Source organism: Lissotriton helveticus, chromosome 3_1 (assembly GCF_964261635.1).
Source record: "Lissotriton helveticus chromosome 3_1, aLisHel1.1, whole genome shotgun sequence".
In the NCBI taxonomy this organism is placed as follows: domain Eukaryota; kingdom Metazoa; phylum Chordata; class Amphibia; order Caudata; family Salamandridae; genus Lissotriton; species Lissotriton helveticus.
Genome location: NC_136061.1, coordinates 11,402,687 through 11,425,624, shown reverse-complemented (window position 1 = coordinate 11,425,624; position 22,938 = coordinate 11,402,687). Strand labels below are relative to the sequence as shown.

The window sequence follows — 22,938 nt, the reverse complement described above, 5'->3', positions numbered from 1 at the left end:
ATCTTGAGTATAATTGAAGAAGTGATCCTATCTGTCACAGGCAATGAGAGTGAAGAAGGGGAAATTAGTGCTGGAGAAATGAGGTGTGATTTCGAAGACAAAAACTTTGATGGAGATTTTCTGGAAGTATTAAATTATGTTGAAATTTTAAAACGAATTAATTCAGAAACTGCTAACGAGGCAATTGATCTGAATGATATATCTGATGAACTTGTGTTGGAATGTCTGTTAAATTATGAGATGTTACAAAAATAAATGTATTTTTTAAAAATAATAAAGGTCTGAGCGCTATCTACTAATGTATTTATTGTGCTAAAAGTGAAGCACTTATAGATTCAGTTATATATTCTTTAAATGTTTGTATTGATGTAAATATGCTAAGTGGGTCTGAGGGTATGGATTGCTTAAAATTCACATGGCGTATACATGCAGTCTTGTATGCACCTGGAAACTTTTGTTTTATGCCTTCAATTCCCCAATCTATATCCTTAGACTTCCTCCAAACACTCTGTCACTGTTGTTTTAGTTTTGTAGTGAGTGATTTATCGGTATGTAGTAATTCATTCACTACATTAAAACAGTAATGGGCACATATACAATAACTGGCATGTCCCCAGGAATATGTTAGTTATTGATGATTGGGGTAGAAATCTCTGTAAATGCCCATGTGACAACTTGTCTACCCAATCTACTCTGCATGTTATCTGTTTTTGTAAATTTTATATGCTGGAGAGGTCTAGATGGATCAAACCACTTTTAAAAAAGTTTGGTACATGGAGGCAATGTCGCCCAGCCCTACTGTTTTTATTATCTCTAAATGATGCAACCTGTGTGACTGTCATGCTAGGTTTTTTAAAGAGTATTTTAAAGAAAAGGAAAAGCTTAACAATTTGTTAATATATGAATGTTTTCTAACCATGTTGCTGTGTAATGTATCTGTTGCTTTTATGATTTTATGTATTTAAAATCGAATAAAGCTTTTTCATGTTAGTTATTGTGCTCCGTGATACCACCACCATGGATGCGACGTATGTACAATGCGGTGTACCATGGGACAAAAATGGCACATATATGTGATGTGTCTGTGCTATAAAGGTGGTTCATTGTTTGAGTTATTTTACAAGTGGAATGCATCTCCAGCAATGCTCTGGGGGCCGTATGCTGAGAATGCTGTGTCAATCCTTACACCTGCTTCAAGCTAGTGCAGGGTTTTGACACAGCATGAGCCCAGAAGGAAAATCTCGTAGATTTCACTGAGCCACTTTTAGGAGGTGTTCTTGCGGCAGAACGCCCCCCCCCCCCCCATGTAGGAATGTGCACTTCTGGTACAGGGATTTACAATGTGATGCTCCTCTCAGATACGTCACATTCTAAATACCACATACCATGGCGCATCTTTTGCACCACGCTTCATCAGAAAAGTGATGTAACGGCGATATAAATGAGGCACAAGGGTATTGTAAATCTGCCCCTAACAAACACTTACAAATTCACACAGGTGGTTTCACTAGCAGTGCATTCTTTTTGAATTTTACTTTTGTTAATATTTTACATTAAAAATATGAAATGTAATTTTAAAAATAAAATAAATATAATTATTTATAACAAAAAAGTAGGAAATTATTATAAAAAGAAAGAAATATAATAATTAATATACTTTAAAATTATCATTTACAAAACCTTTGAAATTCACTGAAAAAACCATAAGTTTCAGGCATGTTATAGTTAGGAATTAGCATTTGAAAAACCTCAGAAATTCGCTGAAAAAACCATAGGTTTCAGGCACGTTATAGTTAGGAATAAGCATTTGAAAAACCTTAGAAATTCACTGAAAAAACCATTGGTTTCAGGCACGTTATAGTTAGGAATTAGCATTTGAAAAACCTTGAAAATTCACTGAAAAAACCATAGTTTTCACACACGTTATAGTTAGGAATTAGCATGTTATAGTTAGCTGGACATTTCACTCATACGAAACATTTGAAATTTCCCCGTTATAGTTAGTTCAGCTAACTATAACTTGCGAGCCCGCAATGCACTGCTGATGACATCACATATTACATCACTCATGACATGGTCAGTGAATGGTTTTTTCAGTGAATTTCTAAGGTTTTTTAAATGCTAATTCCTCACTTTAACGTGTGTGAAACCTATGGATTTTTCAGTGAATTTGCAAGGTTTTTTAAATGCTAATTCCTCACTATAACCTGTGTGAAACCTATGGTTTTTTCAGTGAATTTCAAAGGTTTTGTAAATGATAATTTTTAAATGTATTAATTATTATATTTCTTTCTTTTTATACTAATTTCTTACATTTTTATTATAAATATTTATATTTATTTTATTTTATAAATTATACTAGCAGCCCGTCCCGACGTTGTCCGGGTATAAAAAAGAATGTCAGGCTCTGCATTTAATAATGACGGCACCAACGTTCAGCGCGTGTGGCCTCACAGTGTCCCAAAGCGGCACCGCGGTGCTGTGCTGTGCTGATGCAGATGCTGTGCGTGTCTGTAATCCCCCCCAATGACACAGTGCGGAAACACGCCTTACCCGTTTTGGCCTGCACAATGTTCCCGGGTGCCTCTGTACGCGATGCTATGTGTGTCCCGAATTTACCCCAATGACACATTGTGCACACGTGCCTGATCAGTCTTGGCCTGCACAATGTGCCCAGGTGCACTGAGACGCCGTTTTTCAGCGTGTGTGGCCTCACAGTGTCCCAAAGCGGCACTGCAATGCTGTGCTGATGCAGATGCTTTGCATGTCTGTAATCCCCCCCCATGACACAGTGCGGAAACGCGCCTTACCCGTTTTGGCCATCACAGTGTTCACGGGTGCCTCTGTACGCGATGCTGTGTGTGTCCCGAATTTACCCCAATCACACATTGTGCACACGCGCCTCATCCGTCTTGGTCTGCACAATGTGCCCAGGTGCACTGAGACGCCGTTATCATCTACATGTTACGCCGCTATCTGCACACACCATGGGACGCTCTGCCCACGTCATAGGAGGCTATTCTGACCCCCCTGCACAGACGCTATTCCCTGCACAGACCCTATTCCCACGCTGCGGGCGGCCTATGCTCCTCAGAGCCGCTACGCTATTCTCACACCCCTGCACAGACGCTATTCCCTGCACAGAGGCTATTCCCACGCTACAGGCGGGGTATGCTCCGCAGAGCCGGTGCTACTTCCAGTAGGATGCTATTCTCATACCCCTGCACAGACACTATTCCCATGCTGCAGGCGGCGTATGCTCCTCAGAGCCAGTGCTACTTCCAGCGGACTATTTTGTCCCGCAATGTGCTTTGTGCCTTGCAATGTATATGTTGCACTGGTGTATAGCCTATGTCCATCTGCTTTGCCTCACCTTTCCAATGCTGCATGCGGTGTCCCGGTTGGCGCTGTGGTTCCTGAGCTTACCCGCCTCAAAGGTTTGGGCTCTCTCTTTATAATAGTAGTATAGATTTCATATTATTAATGTTAAATAATAACAAAACTAAATTCTTTTTTTTTAAATTAATTCTTTTTATTCAATATATTAAAATATAATTCTAATTAATTACTTTTCATGTTTGTTTTTTTTGATAATCGTACGGTTTGCGTACGGTGATCGCACCAGGTGCGAAGAAGGGATGTTGGACTTTGCAGCCACAAGGACAAGGAGATGTTGAAAATGATCAGGAGCCGGAAGTGAGCTGTCCCATGAAGGATGTCAAGTGCTGAGGGGTCAGCGTCCGGCTGGGGCACCAACAGGCCATGGCAAAAGGAATGTGTCACGTTACAATGAGGACTTTTAGGACGTAGTAGGTAATAATTTAGTCAATGACCGCGTTGTTACCAGGTGAAGCATTTCATCGCAAGTCATTTTAACGACTTGCGCTATTGGCGCCCTGGACTTAGGAATGGTATTAATTACTATTGCTACTCCAGTTAGCGCAACACGAGGGAAGGTGTTGGATTTAAAGACCAACACATTCCCTGGTGTTGCACGTCACCTAGCGCAAGTCGTTGAAACGTCTTATGATGTAATGCCGCGGGTGGTAATAATGCGGTTGTTGTAACATCTGTGTTGTTACCTACCTGCGTGGTATTGACAGCATCATAAAAGAAGTTGCAACCCACACAGGGAGATCAAGCTAGTTACGGTGTAGATCAGAAAGGTCCAGGGGACTCCCCAAGCAATGGAGAGTAAGGGCATGTCTGGAGCAACCAAGAAAGCCCAACAGAAATCAAATTGACCTTCAGAGGGACCCACAGGCCAACAGAGCAGGAGTCGCGAGAGGACCTTGAGCAAGATTGCAAAGTACCAGCTGAAGGAGCACTTGGTGTGAGTAGGCAGGAGTTCTTTGGTGAAAATACAGCTCAGGGTAGGCACTACACAGAGTCCAATGCACAAGCTTGGGAATCACCAACAAGCATATGCAACTGCAAATGGATGCTTTGTACAGGGGTTCGGGTTATGCAGTCCCCACAAGGGATACTGGCCTTAAACTTGCTGAGAGGGCAGATCAACCTCAGCTACCTTCAAAAACCCAACTCCTATGTTACTGTGATCTTTGGAGTCTGCAGGAGCTCAGAAGAAGCAGACCAGTCAGTTGCATTACGGTGCCTGCAATTGCAGGTGAGTGACCTCTACACTCCAAGCGAGATTCTTCAGTTGTGCTTAGTGTACCACAGGTCCTGCCTGGAGCCTGTATGGAGCTAGGGCAAGCACATGGCTTTGGAGAGAGAGGGAGACAAAGTCAGGCCCTGTCAAAGTCCAGCGAAGTCCAGAGTGTCCAGACAGTCGAAAGTTATTGGTTTCTTCTTGTAGAATCTTTTGTCCATGTAAATTCTAAAGTCTTACAGCCAAATAAGCCCTTTTGTACCCATGGGAGAGGGTTAGACAGATTCAGGGTACCCTCCTGGGGAGGGGGAGGACAGAGGGGTGGTTACACCCATGTCCTTTGTCAAGTTTCATGCCAGAGCAGGAACCTATGGCTCCCAGAATAGGTTTGGGCTGGACTATGCACAGGTAAATAATCCCCCAGTACAGACTTTCAGGTGCACTCAGAGTGCACCCACCCAGCCCCAATACACTAAATCCTGTCTGGGAGGTGCAAAGGGAGGCGTTGGGAAAAAGGGTGCTAACATGCCAGTATGCATGTTAGCACCCTCTTGTAAATAGGGCGCTGGTTTTAGCTCCTCTTTTTTGGCTTTGTAAGCCAAAAAATCAGAGATAAAGCCCTTGTAAATATGCCCCATCGCTCCTAATATCAACTCAATACTTAAATCACTAACCAAAAGCCATCACATTAACTACTAAACTTGGGTTGTGGAAAAAAAGCGCTCACTGCCATGAAGAACGTCCAAGCCTCGTCTGCGGCAGCGTTTGCTATATAAATGCAATTACTATGCAACTCGATATTGCAGACATACCCTGTTTAAGAAACAGGGTAAGGCCTGAACAGGGTAAGCCCTGAGCTTCATTCTGGGCAATACACTTGACTTGTTTTGATTTAAAAAGGTCTCACTCAGAGCTTTTACCACAAAAGCCAGATCCCACTCTGTTTATGAGTGACTGGGGGAGGTCGGGGGCAGCTTTAACCTATTTGACTCTATCGAACATGCGCTCTCCATTTACTCTTTGACAGGGCTTTAAGTGGGATGAAAAAAACTAGGGGGCTCTGAAACGGGCGTGGCTAAATGTATTATGGCTGTGACTAAAAATGTGTGCTTTGCATAGTGTGCCGTCCAACTTGTATTTTTATATTTATGTCATTTTGTCCTGATATTTGATACAAGTAACATCATACCTACAACAAGTTGGGACTTTTGGCTTTGTTATTGGTTGTTAGTTGCTTAAGATAAATAAGCGGCAACTATGGCTTGTATAAACTTCCACTTTAAGCCCAGCAATGTTGCTACTCCTGAGTTTAAAAAAAAGAAGGGAATTGTACAGAGAGAGAATGATTCTCTTTAAAGGATTAAAGTGAGAAGTGAGCAGTATGAGCCTGCTGTCACTGCATTCCGGACCGCCTGTGTCAGGGCACAAAACAGAGCCAGATAGAGACCCGATTCGAGACCACCTTTAAAAAACCTCCGGTGCTCAGATCCGGTGAGACCCTGCCCACTTAAAGCCCTGCTCTTTGATCATCTCATTCAGGCCTTTAAAGGTGTGCAGATGTGCCTCCAGTGTCGGGGGAATGCATCCTGGTTTTAACCCCATTAAAAATAAATGTCTATGAAAAATATGTAAAACTCATTCTTAGACGGAGGAAATGCTATTGCTTTACTGTGGAAAAAAGTGTTGCATTTTAAGTAGAACATTGTGCCTGCCATCATTATTGCGTACTCTGATCAATATATGTTTAATGCGCCGTGCTGTAATAGAGTGGGTGCAAACATGATTTGCCTGAGATTCTGTCAAATTTAAATCCAGAAAGAGTGTCACATTTTATTAAAGTTTTGTATTCATTGAGTAAATGTTAGGGCAGTTAGACCCATTAGGCTTGTGTGAAACTCACAATACATCAAATGTGTGAAATTTTCATTTTGCATGAAAATAGTGCAAATTTTCTCCATAATTCTACATAGGTGAGTATCCACCTTTTCCAAAATATCATCCAAATGACAAGGTACTGATATAACTTTTAGCTTAACTATGAGCACCCATAAGAAAAGTAAGTTACATTGGGCACAAAAGTTCAGGACTAGTCATGATCAATGATTGAACTATAAAGTAACATAAGATCTTAAATATGGAATCGGTCATGTCTTGGAAATGTAAAACAATAACATTCAATCAATTGTGCATTTCAAAGAAAAAAAACAGCAAAAAAAAGAAGGGCAACACAGTAGCTTCATTTAATAAATATTTTGCTTCTAAACAAATGTTGCATACAAATAAAAAAGATATTGTAATCAGGTAATATGTTTTCTGATGGGCAGGCTCTTTCAAAATTACTCTCCTTTTTTTTTTACCAGAGGTTATCTAATTAGTGAAGTTTGTTTAATATACTAAGTGTGTTTAAGGGTGCAATACCGCATCTTGTCTCGAGGGGCAGAGCTGAGCAAAAATATAAACACATATGATGATGCACAGGTCCCCACAAGATACATTTTTAAAAAGTTGTAAAAATGGACACAGGTGTTTTAAAAGTCATTTCCAATCATTTAGAAGTCTTTACCTTGTGGGGACTTTGGTTCAGGTCCCCAGAGTGCAATCAACTCCCCACAGCCTGACTGTGTTATCCCTAAGGGTGGGTGAAAAATTCCGCTCTGCTCGTGAAATTTGCGTATTTTATTTTTGGGTAAATATGCAGGGCAGGATTCATTCTGGCACAATGCTCCTGTCACAAAAATTAAACCTCAACAGGAAGCTCTTACAGATATAAATAAAGCAGATGCCCGAGTTGCAGCTCAAATTCAGTACCGCATTAATCAGCCCAAAAAGTTTGTGAGCAGGGTCGAGGCTGGGCAGGGGTGCTTTCTCCCTACGTCTACTGTCAAAAATTAGCAGTGATCCTTGATGGAGGTCTTTGCATCCATGAGTTTCTCGAGCGCAATCCCCTTGTAGTTCCTGTGACTAGGAGGTTTTTTCGAGTGCAATAAATGTGTAGTTCTTGTGACCAGGATGTTTTTTCGAGCACAATCCCCGTGTAGTTCCTGTGACCAGGAGGTTCTTTCGTCTCATCTGCTGCTCTTATCACTCTCCAAACCTTTAAAAACAATAGGCTTCTGAACTCGCATAGAAGGCCCTTCCCTTTGGCCCCGCCCCACATATAGTAGTATGCAAAGTCTTCCAGCCCTTTACCCACTATGATGGACCGCTCACTCAAGGGAACCCGGCGCCTTGCGGCACGTTGGCAATGTTACAGACACACATGGTGACAACTCTTCTGGCCCGCAGCTGTAGTGTAGGAAAGACACTATACATTTACCCAATGAGGTAGCACTTACTGATTAGCCAGTAGAAAGTAGTCCAGTTGAGCAGAGGTCTTTGCATCCATGAGTTTCTCAAACCCAATCCCCGTGTAATAATAATAAATAATAATAATTTCTTTATTTAGATATATAAAAACATATCTTTAAAAGATTCTTCCAACACATTTAGTACAATTTTACAGATTAAAAGAGTAGAAAAAGCTAAATAAAATTTGGCCTTTCTTATCAGTGCTTACTGCGACGTATCGATTTAAAAATTAACACTCCCGGACAAAGCAGATGAAGTTAAAATACATATCATTCTACACAGTTATCAGCGGATCCTTAGCCATTTCCAATTTTTCTAAAATACTGTAAACTTGCTGAACGAATTTGGCCAATTTTATATTTAAAACAGGGTTCTCTAAAGACAGAGCAGCAATAAGGGCGTGCCTACAAATCCGGACTCCCAGCCTGTTCCATTCTGGCCTGAGTAGGCGTCTGCGTTGAAGAATAAAGAGAGGGCATATACAAAGCACGTGCAGATTGGTTTCATTTGCTGCCCCACAACCTCTGCACATTAGATCGTCCCTTTTTCGACGCCATACTGGTAGATTTCGAAGGAAACGCCAGTCTCCCAATCTAAGGGCGATCAGGCATCACTTTAGATAATGAGAAAATGTTGCCGAAAGGTAATTGGCCGGGGATAGTCGTTTATAAGAGTTGGCTACTGCCCAGGCATGACTACGTTTCGCAAGAAGGGTTTTGTCCATGATCAGGGATTTCAATTTTATACATTTTTTAATTGTGTTTTTAAAGACAGTCTGGCTTGGATTAAGAGCCCAGAGATCCGCAGCAGACATTTGTTGAATGTGGTCATTTAGGAGGCGGCCAAATGATCCCCCCGGGTTGTTCACACTGATTTCCTTCCAGACTAGGAATTCCAGGGTACCTGCTTCTGCCTGTCTTAATTTGTGGATCAGCTTAAGACATGAGCCAACATTGGAGGCTTCATAATTAATTAACCCCAGCTCTAGTCTGACCTGTGCTGGCGAGGAAGAACTCGGCAAGTGAAGCAATTTCTTGTAGAGTTTGGTTGTAAGTTTATTTAAGGTATTATTCATTTTACCCTTGAAAATCTCTATGCCATACGAGAGTGTGGGCCCGATCTTTGCTCTAAGCACTTCCAGTAAGGGCAAGACAGTGGGGCCTGAGAGTCTCCTCGATAACTTAGCCAAGGATACCAATAAAGCTGTATACTTGGCTGCAATCACAGTGTTCTGTTTAGTAAAACTGCCCCTGGAGTCGAGATGGACCCCTAAGTATTTGTAAGATTGGCAGATTGAGAGGCTTTCTGTATCTATCGACCAGCCTCCAGCGCTGTAGCGTTTTTTGCCAAACGGGACAATCATAGTTTTTTTCATGTTAATTTCTAACTGGTTGTTAGCCGTGTATTGCATTAAGGCATCAAGGAGTCTTTGTAGCCCCACTCTGGTGAGACTGAACAGTGCCAGGTCGTCGGCATATAAGAGATTACATAATGTCGTACCTCCTACTTTGGGTGGATGGCTGATTCCCTTCTCTAGAGTGCTTGACAGGTCAGCAATGAATAGGTTGAAGAGGAGGAGGGCCAGCACGCATCCCTGTTTGATACCACGAAAGGTCGAGATTTTCTGGGAGAGATGCGAGCCAGACCCTAACTTCACTCGAACCCATGTGTTGGAATACAGCAGGATAATTGGATTGAGAATGTTGTCTGGGATTCCCCACTGCCTCAGTTGTTGCCAGAGTGCTGCCCTGGGCACCCGGTCAAATGCTGCTTTGAAATCAACAAAGCAGCAAAAAATCGACCTGGAGCTTGAAAGAGCTTTGTCAATAATGGTGGAGATTGTCAGTAAGTTCGTCATTGTACCTGAGTTGGGAACAAACCCTGTTTGATTCAGGGGAATCAGATTGTTGTCCTTTGCCCATTGTCTAAGATCCTCCAAAATGAGGCCTGCAAAGTGCTTTGCCTCTATATCCAGCAGGGCGATTAATCTGTAATTGTTCGGGTTGCCTCGTGCTCCAGCTTTATAAATAGGATGAATGATAGCACCTCTCCAAGAGTCCAGAATTATTCGAGAGCTCATGGTGTAATTAAAGAGGTTTGATAGCACCATAGACCAGAAGGGGACATCGGACTTGAATAGCCTTTGTGGCAGGCCATTCGGGCCCGGTGCGCCATCTTGTCTCCATTTTGTCAGTGCTTTGGCTACTCTTTCTTCAGACAATTCATCAAGTGTGGTAAGCCCCTGCATTGAGTCGGGTGGGGTATTCGGTGCTACGCCCATGCCAGTGTCAAAAACCCATGGGCGGCCAGGGTGGTCTTGTGCCTGGAAATGCTCTGTTAAGTATGAAATCCAGTCTGCTTCCTGAATGTTCGCTGATCCAAACGATGTTATGTTTGGATCGGTGCAGTTGACAAGTGACCAGAATTTCCTTGAGTTCTTTTGCTTGCTTTCCCATACCAGTTTGACCCAGAATTGAGATTCCTGGGCCCTTTTCTCTTGGGCGACTGCCCTCCTAAGTGTCTTTTGGGCGTGACGGTATGTAACGAGAAAGCTGCTGTTCCCTGGAAATTTTGATAGCAACCTCAGTGCGTTGTTTCTCGTTCTTTTTAGTGATTTTATGATGGGGAGGGCTATTGCTCCTTATCGTGGAGTATGATTTGGGCCCTGCCTTTTCACTGGGTAAGTACTGATCAGATGTGCGCATAACTGCGACCATATTACTGTTGGGGAAACCACTTGGTCTGGAACACACATGATAAAATCCTTGCTTGTTCTTAAGATGCTCTGACAATTGGACTCACTCCATTTCAGGCGTTTTAAATTATCGGAATGTATTCCTTTGTAAGTAAATGGTGCCTTTTTATGGAGAACTAGATTTGTGGTGAAGGAGATAACCAATGGCCTGTGGTCGCTTTCGGACCTTGGCAGAACGGAGAAGCTAGTCAGATTAAACAGGAGTTCGAAATTGCAAATAGTAAAGTCGAAGTAGGACTTTTTTCTTCCATTTGACCAGGTCTAGTTTGGGGGGAGTCGCTGGCCGATCTTCCATTCACCACCAGGTAACCTGCGTTGTAGAGTCTCGTCACAGTGACCTCGCCTAATATATTGGAAACTTGCACAGGAGGTTTGGATTGGGGGATAGCCTCAATGATGCTGGTCATGTTGGGTCCTTCTGAGTCTGCTGTGTTCCCCTGAAATAGGTTTGTATTAAAGTCCCCTGTGATAATGCGGTCCGTGTTGGGATATTCTGCGGCTATATCATTCATAATTTCACAGAGTCTGGCCAGGTGGTCTTTTTTTGTGCGGGTGTTGGGGTTAATGTACACATTTATAAGCAAGAGTAATCGCTGTCTGCTCCGCAAGTTGATTTTGACCCCCAGTAGCCAGTCTTCTTTCAAGTAAAGTTGACTGAATTCGCCTTTTAAGTTATTGGATATGTATGTGGACAGCCCACCTTTGGGGTGGCCGAAGCGGCTGCCCCTAAGTGCCGGTTTCTAATATTTGATAAATCCTTCTATAGGGCGGCCCTCTGATTCCCAGGTTTCCTGTAGAGCAAGTGCCACGTGTTCCCCCAGGAAAGCCATGGTGTCTTCGTTTAAGGTTTTTTGGTGTAGGCCGGTGATATTCCATGAGCACAGTGAAAAGAGTGGCCCCCCTTTGCTATTATCCACTTTGTGCTATGGTACCCCTGCTGGGAGGAGTGATTTGGATGCATTGTGTGTTTCTGCAGGTGTCCCAGCCGCCGATGGTCAGTTTGGGTGTTTTGAGGCCAGTACTGCTGGCAGCCATCCCCAGACGTGGTCTGGTTCTTCGTTTCTCGCCGCTATTTCGGGACATTTAAGTTCTGTATCCGACCCTGAGGCATTTTTTAAAACAGAGAACGGCCTCCCATGCTCTGTGTTTTTGGTGGGGGCCGACTGGCTGGGTGTGGTCGCTCTGGATAGCAGCGTGATTGGATACTCTGGCGTTGAGTAAGGGAACACCCTAATTCCCCAGTTCCGCAGTATGGCCTTATGTTCAAGAAAGGCTCCTGCCCAGCCTCCCTGTGCAAAAGTTACAACGGTGACCTCAGAGGGTTGGTTTCCTCGTTGGGGGAAGGAATTCAATGGATTCGATGCTGTTCGTGTCCAGACCTGCTAGCCCCGGTATACCCTCCACTAATTTCAACAGATTTGATCTGTTAAGAATGTCGTGCCGCCCCTTGGAATTGTATTCAGGGGCTAGTAAAATCCGATGACACGATAGGTCATCGCTTCGCGGCTCTGGTGCACTTGTGGGTCTGAAGACCGTTTTTTTGATTGTGCATCTGATCTGTTTTTATGTGACTGCTGTGGTGGTTGGAGGGGGACCCGTTTTAATTGTGAAGTGTGACTGATCCGGGTAGCTGTGTCATTCCAGATAGTTTTAGTAAAACTTAGTTTTAGCGTTGTGTTTTCATTCCCAGAAAGTGGGAGAGCCGTTAAAGGCCGAGATTTTCCTGCCACTGTCTCGTGCCCGGTGTTACTTGACCTGGCTGGGCTCACCCCTGTGCTTATTACGGGATCGCTGCCCTCTGCTGTCGCTGCCAGGGCAATTGTTAGTATTCTTTGACTTTGCGGACTCCTCGCCAGTTCTTGAGTTGGTGAATCCGGTGCGGCTCCGTTGGGGGTTATTATTGGGTTTGTCGTTGGTTCCACTGTGCTGCTTTCTATAGGAGGTTTTTTATTTTCGGCTATCGAAAAAATGGGAAAGAGATCCTGGTGGGCCAAGTTGGAATTCGCCCTGAGCTTGTTTCTGGCTTTGCGTTGACGCTTTCGCTCTCTCTTGCTGCAAGGAGGAATGGGTCCCGGGGGGGCCGGGCCTGATGGAACGGGCGAAGAAGCAGAACTGCTGTTTCGCGCATCCTCAGATTGGGCATGCTGGACTGTTAGCCCAATTGGTGACGGGAGGGGGCCATTTTCAACCGTCGGTGTTGGTTTTATTGAAGCACTCTGAGAGTGACCGTTCATCGGTGATGGGCGATTGATTGTTCCTGTGGTGTCCACTTCTTCTTCCTTTGTTTTTGTATTTTTGTTTACAAGGTCCTCCGGGGGTTTATCCAGTTCTTGATGTTTGGGGAGTTGCAATTCGGCTAACACGTTTCCTCCCCTCAGCTGCTTTACTTCCCTGATGATGGTGGAAAGGCAATCTGGAAGCAGAGAAAGGGAGTCAATGATTGGGGAGCAGCAGCACGTTGGTTGGACAAAGTTTGCAGATGCTTGCGCCCTTAAAATTAGCGAGTTCAGTTTGTCTAATTTGCCGTCAATCCCTGATGTGAAAAGTGCCAGGGTATTTAGTAAGTCTACCTGCACCTCTAGTTTTACTGAATGGTAGTTGAGTGCGGTCACAGTTTGTTGGAGAGTCTGTAATAATTGTGGCCAGACACTAGTCGTAGTGTCCTCTTCTGTGTTAGGTTTTTCGTTTGGAATGAGGCTCGGGCTTGGGGAACTTGGGTTGGTCTTAAAGAAGAGGGACAAATCCGACATGAGTTGGTCATTTGTAGCCAGCTGCGCTGATTGACTTTGACATGGAGTCCTTGTTTGGCCAGAAGGCGAGAGTAACTTGTATAGAGGGCTCAAGTCTGTTGGTGCTACTGGTATTTTTGTTATTGGTGGGGTTAGCGAGGTTAAAAGTGGATGACTGCCATTGGGTTGCACAGGCCCAGCTTACCCGTGGATTTGCACCGTCGTTGTTTGCAGGGGGAGGCCCGTAGATGGCTTAGACGGGGTCAAGGACAACGGTCCAATGACGGAAGATTGTGAGAGTTGTAGCGGCACAGGGGAAGCCTCTGTTGGGCACATGGTGTCTTCCAGCTGTAATTGCGGTAGGTGGGAGGGCCCATTGTCATCTGCCAGAGACGTGAAGGGCCTGCCTGGTTGAAAAGGAACAGTTTGGGTGTTTTCCCTGTTATGGTTAGTACGAGTAGACCCAAAGATATAGACCTCTGGCGGCTCTTTTGCTGGCATCATCTCTAATACCCAGTTCTGCGCTGGTACTTGGCGGTCGAACCCTGAGTGGTCCGAGATTGTAGAAGTGATTACCTCCACGGTTTGTGGGTGTTGCTCTAACGATTGTATTAGTTCTGCGGTTTTTGATGGAGTCTTTCTAAAAAAGTCCCGTAGAGTTAGGCTTTTAGGTTTTTGAGGTTTTAGTGTATGGTTGGCGTGGGCTTGTACCCCAGCTGCGTCTGGTTGCTTGGACTTCCTTCGCTTGGGTGCAGTGTACTTTCTTCCTTTCCCAGATCTCATTGCACCGGAGTGGTCATGGCTTAGGGCTCTTTTGGCTGATCGCAGATCCGGCTCCGCTGCTGCTTTGGTACAGGGACAGGATTGTTGGAGGACGGTTTTCTAGGTTCACACTTCAGGGGTGACTGTGTTGGCATACACTGCGTGGCTGCTCTCTGTATGGTTGTATCAATCTGCAGCGGATGGCACCCCCCTGCTCACTTTGTCCTGCTCAACCAAACCACCACCCTCTCCTGCCCGTAGACACCACTCCGACTCACCACTCCTCTCTAGGTCATTCAGGCCCTGGGACACTGGATGTTGCGTGCAGTGCGGCCCCCTGAGAGAGGGGGCGCACACCTCGAAACCTAGAGATGGGGTAGGCCAGCAGCGGTAAGCAGGCGAGCGCCGGGCAAGGGGGTCAATGAGCTCTCAGCATAAGGCGGCTGCATCAACGCTCTCTCGGGGGGGAGGGACAGGCGAGAAACCGCCCGCACACCCGGTCGAAAGAAGGGGGCGGTGCGCGAGGCTGCCTCCTCCCAGTCGACCCAGTTGTCCCCTACACCCCAAAACCCCCTTGCGTGAGCTTAGCCGCCCTAGCGGCCTTACCGGAATCCGCCGCTCTCCGTTCGCTGCTCCACTCGGCTCCTGCCTCACCCTGGTTAACTCAGGCTCCGGCTCCGGCACTAACACTGGCTCAGACCTCTCGGCGCACGACCTCAACCCCGGCAGCCTGCCTGCTCCTCGTGTAGCCTCTGCACACAAGCTGTGCCACACTCCTCCACTGACACGCCCACTGACGAGCCTCGTGAGTCACACTGGTGGGGCGCGGCCATCAACCAGGTCATCCAGCAATCCCCGTGTAGTTCCTGTGATCAGGAGGTTCTTTCCACTCATCTGCTGCTCTGATCTCTCTCTGACCTTTTATAAACAAGAGGCATGTGAATTCACATAGAATCCTGTTGTGAGGTTATTTCATGCCCTTCTTCTTTCTTTACCCCCTGCCTGCTAGTGGTGTGTAGAATGCACAAAATAGTGGCATCTTCTTGGATAAAAATATATGCTGGGCAGGATTCATTGTGGCACGATGCTCCTTTCACAAAAATGTATTCTGCGAGCTCGATTTATTTTACCATTTGCGGAACTTTGCTGAGCATGACTACGCAAATTCCGCCCACCCCTAGTTATCACACCAAAGTCCTCACAAGGATAGTAACACAAACCCACACAAACACACACACAAACACATACACACTTCCACACAGACACATACACAGCCACACACACACACACAAACACACACAGGCTCCACAAAATAGTGACTCCCATATAGAAAGCTTGAAGAATTTAACGCAACTCAAACCTTTGGTTTCATGGGGTGAAGACATGGAAGTTCAAACTTTGGAGTGAATTTACACTGAGAAATGGAGACCAGCCAGAATCAGTCAATTTACTGCAACGTGTAACAATTACAAGTATATATTTATTCCTATGTAAATTTACCTTTGTGAATGGGATCCTGAGTCATTACATTTGGTTCATCTTCTATTGAGGATTTCCCATCATGAACATGACTAGGCTGAGGAAACTCCATGTTGGGAAATTGTTAAAATTAAGAAAACTATTTTCCATGAAAATCAGTTGTTTGTGAAAAGTTACCCGGAACTCAGTTGAATCTTAGATTTGGTATATACCAAGCTGAAAATGTCTTTTTATTTCTAAAATAAGAAACATTATAAATATAATTGATTTTGTAAAGGATAATGGGAGAAAAGTGCATTAAAAATACAGGTCTCTGTAGTCTTTTTCTTTCTGCCACAACCCAGCCCAGAGAATTTGATGACAAAAAAGGTACCTACAGAAATAGATGCCCACAGATAATTAATGAGAATTACACACAAAAGATAATTGAGGGAAAAGGTGGTTGGGAAAGATAGGTACACATAAATACAGGGTGGTGGAGGGGCAGATGGACACCTTGACATCAGAAGGACCGGGATGGAAGGGAGCGGGGAACAAATGTAAATGATACAATGAAGAGTAAGGTTGTGTAGCAGAAGGGTGATGGTGAAAGCAGTGTCTCCTGTTGCTGAAATGAAACATGGTTCCATAGAAGGAAAAAAGGAAAGATAATGGATTAAAATGCAAGAAAATAGGAACAATAAAGGAGTAGTTGAAAAAGTTCAAAAACAAATAGATGAAAGTGTGGAAGGGGCAGAAAATGTTGAAAACAAGTGCAAAGCCAAACTATAATAAATCATTTTTATAAAGAAAGGGATTTGTGAGGTTAGTGTGGTCACCCTGGTACTCAACATTCATGGTGAAAAAGTTGTGGAAACCAATTTAAAAAAAATGGATTCCAGAACCAGTTTCTACCGGTTTTGTTTCATTCAAAAACATTTTTACCCAGACTTCCTCATGAGCTGGTCTGCTTGCCTCACTGCACACTTCTTTGTTACAAGCATTATTTATGTGATATTATATGAAAAATGTTGATTTCCACAGGTTTTCTACATTTCAGTTTATTTTGCACCGGATGTTGCAATAATAGGATGTTATTTAAGGGTCATTTTGGGACATGCAGGATTGTTCTTCTGGCTGTCAATCACCCTGTATTCGCACATGCAGGTGGTCTAGAGTTAATACATGTTTTCAAAGGTGCAACTTGGAGAAAAAACCATACAAAGTTTAGAAGGAAATTAACTTTCCAGCACAAAAGTTATTTTGGAATGGAAATGGGCCTGTCTCTCAGTGCAAATAGTACTTAGAGCTGTTTGTCATCACTTTGCGTCACAGGGTGTTAAAAGTACATATAAGGAATAGCTTAACCCAACCACCCCTAGGTTTTATGCAAAGCCCTTTCTGGTAAGATTGGCAGACCAGGCCTTGCATTCATAAATAGCACCTCATTGAAGCACCTGTTCAAAAGGGAATTCTTTCATTTCTCTAAATATTCTTCACATTGCAAAGCACACATTAAACCTGTCAGATATTTCAGAGTTTGTCTCTGAATAAGGATTTGTAAGCTAAAATTACTCTTCGAGACAGCTCCGGATGATGCAACAGCAAGATTTTTGGCGAATATTTTGCAACACATAGTATGATTCATCCTGTATTATCGCATATAGGACCAAATTTGCTTACGAGTTATGACAGACAAAGTGGTGCAAAATCCCAAAAAGTCTTGCAAGATTATTAACTTTCCAGCTCAAACGATATTTGTGATGGAAATGTGCGTATTTCTCAGTGCTGCTTTTTGTTGCTTTGCTTCGGGGTGTTACTGGGTATAACTTGTGTGGTTCACATTAAAACACACATCGTTTTAGAAGGAAGAACCTACTGTACCTGGAACCCTCATCCCCTTACCACCCAGGGGTTCCAGGTAACTCGATCTACAAGCGCCCAATTGTCACTTGTGTTTTTTTCACATTGATTTCTCCTTTTTGTTCTCTCCCTCCATCTTATCTCTCCCTTTCTATTTCTCTCTTCTGCCCTTTGCCACCTTCTGTCTATTGTTTGTTCTCTCTCCTCTTGTGCTCTCATTCTCTCTCTTCATCCCTCTCTTTCTCCCTCTTTCTACATCTCTATCACTCTTGTTTCCTTCCTGTCTCTCTTTCTCTTTCTCACTCACTCATGTTCACTGCCCCACTCTTTACACTCTCTTGCTCCATCTCTGTCTCTCTATATTCCCTGTTCTCTCTCTCCCTCTCCCCTCTTTCTCTCTCATCTCTTTCTTGTTTTCACCTCTTTTCTCTTATTCTTTTTCTTCCACTCTCAACCAATCTTCTCCTCTCTCTCCTGCTCTCTACTTGTCACTCTCTATTTATCTTTCTCTCTCTCTCTCTCTCTCCTGCTCTCTACTTGTCACTCTCTATTTATCTTTCTCTCTCTGACTGACTGACTGACTGAAATGCTTATAAAGCGCACTAATGCCACGGCGTCTTGGCGCTGAAATACACAGAAATACAATGGAGCAGTTAGATCTGAGTGAAGAACCAGGTTTTTAAGGCCTTCCTGAAGCTTAGTTTAGATTTTTGGACACGTAACATGGGGGGCAGCGAGTTCCATAATTTTGCCGCTAGGTGGGAAAATGATTTTCCTCCCCATCGGGCTCTGCTTATTCTGGGTTGACACACTAGGTCCTGGTTGGCTGACCTCAGAGTTCGAAAGGGTACGTAACAGGGCAGTAGTTTAATGAAATCGTCAGGTCCTTTTCCATGTAAGGACCTAGGCCCAGATGTAGGTAAAACTTATTTACCGATTCTTAATTACCGAATTTTACCGATTCGGTAATTAAGAATCAGTAAATAAGAAGGGGGGGTATGTAGGAACATCCAGATGTTCCATTTACCGAATCGGTAAATATCTGTATTTACCGATTCGGTAAATACCGACCGGTAATGCTCCATTCATTCCTATGGGCTTTGAAGCCCATAGGAATGAATGGGGCATTACCGGTCGGTATTTACCGAATCGGTAAATACCGATTTTGACAAGGGTGCAGGGGGTGTCACTTTGACACCCTCTAGCACCCCCAAAAAAGGTTCAGGGGCCATGTGGCAGGCATACCTGCCCTAAGGGCAGGTCTGCCTGTCATATGGCACAGGTGTGCATGCACACATGTGCATGCACACCTGAATCGGTATTTTACCATCAAATTGAATTTGATGGTAAAATACCGATTTTGTAGGCCTTGTGGGACTCAGAAGAGTCCCACCTACATATCAATTTTATCGATTCTGTAAAAATACCGGTCGGTAAATTTACCGACCGGTATATTTACCGAATCGGTAAAATTACCGATTTGCCCTGTTTCCGTCCCCCTACATCTCAATAGCCAAATACATGTCAGTAACGGCCGAAATCGGCCGTTACCGACCGGTATTTGGCTACCTACATCTGGCCCCTATGTACCAAACAAAGAGCCTTGAATTGAATACGGCGCCTGACCGGGAGCCAGTGAAGCTCTCAAATGGCTTTGGACGTAGGTTGACGTTTAGGGAGGTTCAGCAGCGCCCTAGCCGCTACATTCTGAATTGCCTGTAGTTTGGTCAGTTGTTTTTCTCCTGCTCCCAGGTAAAGTGAGTTGCAGTAGTCTATCCGGGACAATACAAGGGCTCCCATCACCATCTTTCTTAGTGCGATCGGGATGTAGGGTAAAACTTTCCTGAGCACCTTGATACTGTAAAAACAGGCCGATGTCACCTGGGTAATTTGGGCCTTACACGAGAGATCCTTATCTAGTAGAAAACCAAGGTTCCTGACCTTGTCTCTCTCTCTCTCTCTCTCTCTCTCTCTCCTCCCTGCTTTCCTGTGATTGGCTGAGATTGATTTGAGGGCACTGTGCTGGAAGTTGTACTTAATATATGGTCTTATAACTAAGTAAACTTTCATTTCTCTGTTTCTTTGCAGTTGATACAGATCGTGTGCGCCTCTCTAATGCTGCGGATCCCTGTGCTGGGGTTGTGCTGGTTAAGATACAGGGCTCGGAAGGAACAATTTGTGACTTGTATTGGGATATGAGCGATGCCGCTGTGGTCTGCAGACAGGTGGGGTGCGGAGCGCCAATCTCAGCCCCTGGAGGGTCTGTCTTTGGAGCCTTCAGGAACACGTTCCCTTATATATCCAATGTGGACTGCAGTGGAGACGAGCCCAGCTTGTTACAGTGTTCCTACAGCAGCACACCACAAGCATCTTGTTATAAAAAAAGGGATGCGTCGGTACAGTGCACAGGTAAGAAAAGCAACAGATCCCACAAAGTAATTCCCCAAAAAATCAGACGTTTAGTCCATATGTAGGAGAAAGCTATGAGAGCAAATTGTGACCAACCAGGCACTTTCCTGGCGCTCCATTGCTTTTTAGGTCGAGCCGAGGCAGCGCGTATGCACTGTCTGGAAGACCTGAAGTAAACACTTTACTGGGTGCAATCCCACCTGCTGCTTGGGATTGGTTCACTGCAATGTCTCTCTTGGTGTCAGCATTCCAATTGGTTCACATAACAGAACCTCACTTAAGTGTTTGGCAGAGCAGCACCGCTTAACTTCAGTTTCCTTTTGCTGCAATTCATTATGTGTTGTTTCAGAGAACATTTTATCTAAATAGCTCAGCATGTCAAGGCTTTTCTTCAAATATGGCAGAGCGCCTTTCCTTTGTCGTGCATGCTGTGGCCTGTATTTAAAAACAAGTTCACTCTTGTGACATTGATGTCAGTTCACTATGGAAAGAATAGCATTTGATCTGCCTTTCTTTGCACAATGCGATGGTTGTGTCTCCTTTGCCGCCCGCTGTGGTGTATGTGTGCATGGGGGCACATGACATACTCTGAATGCCGGCCATAGCAACATTTTAACTCGGCCTGGGCGTACTTCGCAGAGTTTTGCTTTGCGGAATTCTGCGAAGTTACAAAAAAAGTTCAGGGAGTGGCAGAGTGCAATGCAAACTGCAGTTTGTGTTGGTATTCCTGCCGCTCGTGTAGAGATCCTTTCCGAGCGGCAGCTCACACTCGCAAACTTACCATTCACGATCGCAAATTTACCGCTCGCAATCGCCAGCGGGAAAGCACTTTGCTGCACTTCGCAAAGCGGAGTTTTCTGCACTCCGCAGAGTGAAAAGTGCAGAAAACTCCACTCCTGCTGGTGTCCCAGGTCTGTATGGGGAGATAAAATGATTTGCCAAAAATCATACAGTATGATTGAGCCGACGCCGCAACTCTAATATTTTTTGTTATCAGCATTGCATCCGCTTCATGGGCTGCCGTACTCATGACTTAAGTATGCACGGGCGCCGGGCTTTAACACAGTGCTCGCTTTTTTTTTAAATTGTCTACCGCTTGGTTCTATAGCGCGAACTCGACCTGAAGGTATCAGAGAGCTTTAGATGAGGGCAAGTTGCATTACAGACAGACACGTTTTTTTTTACGCACAGGTACAGTAAGTGATTTGCCCAGAATCAACGGATATTTGAGCTGACGCCAGAATCAAACCCAGTTTCCCAACTTCTAAATGTTTAACCACAAACTAAACACCCCCACGCCCCTTTCCCACTCTTCAGCACTCCAGGTTTCACCTACCTCAACTGCTTACCCCTTCAATACAACCTCTCAAACCGCTAGAGGTGCATCAGCCCCGAGTCAAACCCTTCTTTCCTTTCACAAAATGGAAAATGCCTGGATTTTTAACAGATTTACTGAAATGAAACACATTTGCATCTTGTTAGAAGAGGAAGGGTAGGATTTTACAGAGGTGGGGTGTGCTGATTGGTTGTGTTCGTCTACTCAGCACCTAATGTGGAAGAATTAGGTGCACTGCTGCTTACTCAGAAAGTGAAGGGATCGACCCATATTAGGGACACCTTCTGGACCCTGTTTTTACTAACGCTGACATAGCAGTTGATAATCCCTCTCCGTTACTTTGGAGCGACCACTATTTGATTCCCTTCTCTTGGTCTCCACCTATAAAGGAGGTGTCAGAAAACCATATGAAGAAGCTCAGCCGGAACTGATCGAAAATTCCCCTGGAAACCTGGGCAGCCATCCTCACAGATACCTGCCCGGCACTTGATGATGACCCAGAAGTAGCAAATGGACAATTTAATAGATGGACCAGCTAGCCCCAAAAAACTGCAGAGATATTAAACAAGGTCCCAAAAGAATAGCATGGTACACCCCTGAGTTAAAAGATCTAAAACGCAAATGCAAACAGTTAGAGAGGCAGTGGAGGAGAGACTTCTCACTAGAAAAAAAGCAAGTTTACCATGAAGCTGTAAAACTTTATAAATTAGAAATTTTCACTGTGCAATCTAAATTCTACGAGGCAAAAATTGCATCAGCTTCAAACACCCCACGAGAAAACTTAACAATATTAAGGTCTCTTACCACTCCTCCACCCAATATAGTTAATTCAAGGGATTCACCGGGAAGATGTGATGACCTCGCTGAGTTTTTCCATGCCAAAATTGAGGCGATCTATTCAGCTTTTCAACATCTGAGAATCTAGAAAATGAACAACAACCGGAAGTAAAAAGAGACCTTTTACAACCCAGTCTCGAATCCTTCCCGCCTCTGACTCTTGAGGGCGCTATATCCTTACTGAACAAGCTAAAATCAGGCTCCCCAAGAGATATGGCTCCGCCTACTATTCTGAACAAAGTAGCCATAAAAGTAGCCCCCACCATTGCTGCACTTATCAACTCGTCATTGGAAGTTGGGAAGGTACCTGCTCAGTGGAAAAAAGCCATGGTAAAAGCCCTGGTAAAAAAGGCAGGATCTGATCCTGAGGTGTGGGCAAACTATCGGGTTATCTCATTACTACCCGGAATAGCAAAAATGGCTGAGAAATATGTAAACTCCATTCTGTCCTCATATCTTGAGGACAACGATCGCCTTCATCCAAGACAGACGGGTTTCAGATCCCACCAAGGTACTGAAACCGCTCTGGTGGTCGTAGTTGAGGAAGCTAGAAAAATGATGGATGTAGGAGGATCAGCAGCAATAATCCTCCTAGACCTCAGTGCGGCCTTAGATACCGTCAACCACCAACTTCTTATTTCCAGATGCCAAGAATTGGGGGTGACGGGAACCGCACTGAGGTGGTTAACATCCTTCCTGGAAGGTCGGTCATTTCAGGTGTTCGAAGATGATACGACTTCCAAGATCATGCCATTGAAATGCGGAGTGCCACAGGGTTCCTCACTAAGTCCTACTCTTTTTAATGTTTATATGCACCCCTTGGCAACAA

At 44.4% G+C, this 22,938-nt stretch overlaps 1 protein-coding gene across 3 annotated transcripts in view; it reads left to right on the top strand.

Moving 5' to 3' along the window:
- LOC144824375 (scavenger receptor cysteine-rich domain-containing protein DMBT1-like) overlaps nt 1-22,938 on the top strand; it is a 563,994-nt gene that overhangs the window by 317,621 nt on the left and 223,435 nt on the right. For all 3 annotated transcript variants that reach the window (XM_078683487.1, XM_078683488.1, XM_078683489.1), the window contains exon 3: nt 19,616-19,936. In XM_078683487.1, the coding sequence (XP_078539613.1) occupies nt 19,616-19,936 (321 nt within the window). The remainder of the gene's footprint in view (nt 1-19,615; nt 19,937-22,938) is intronic.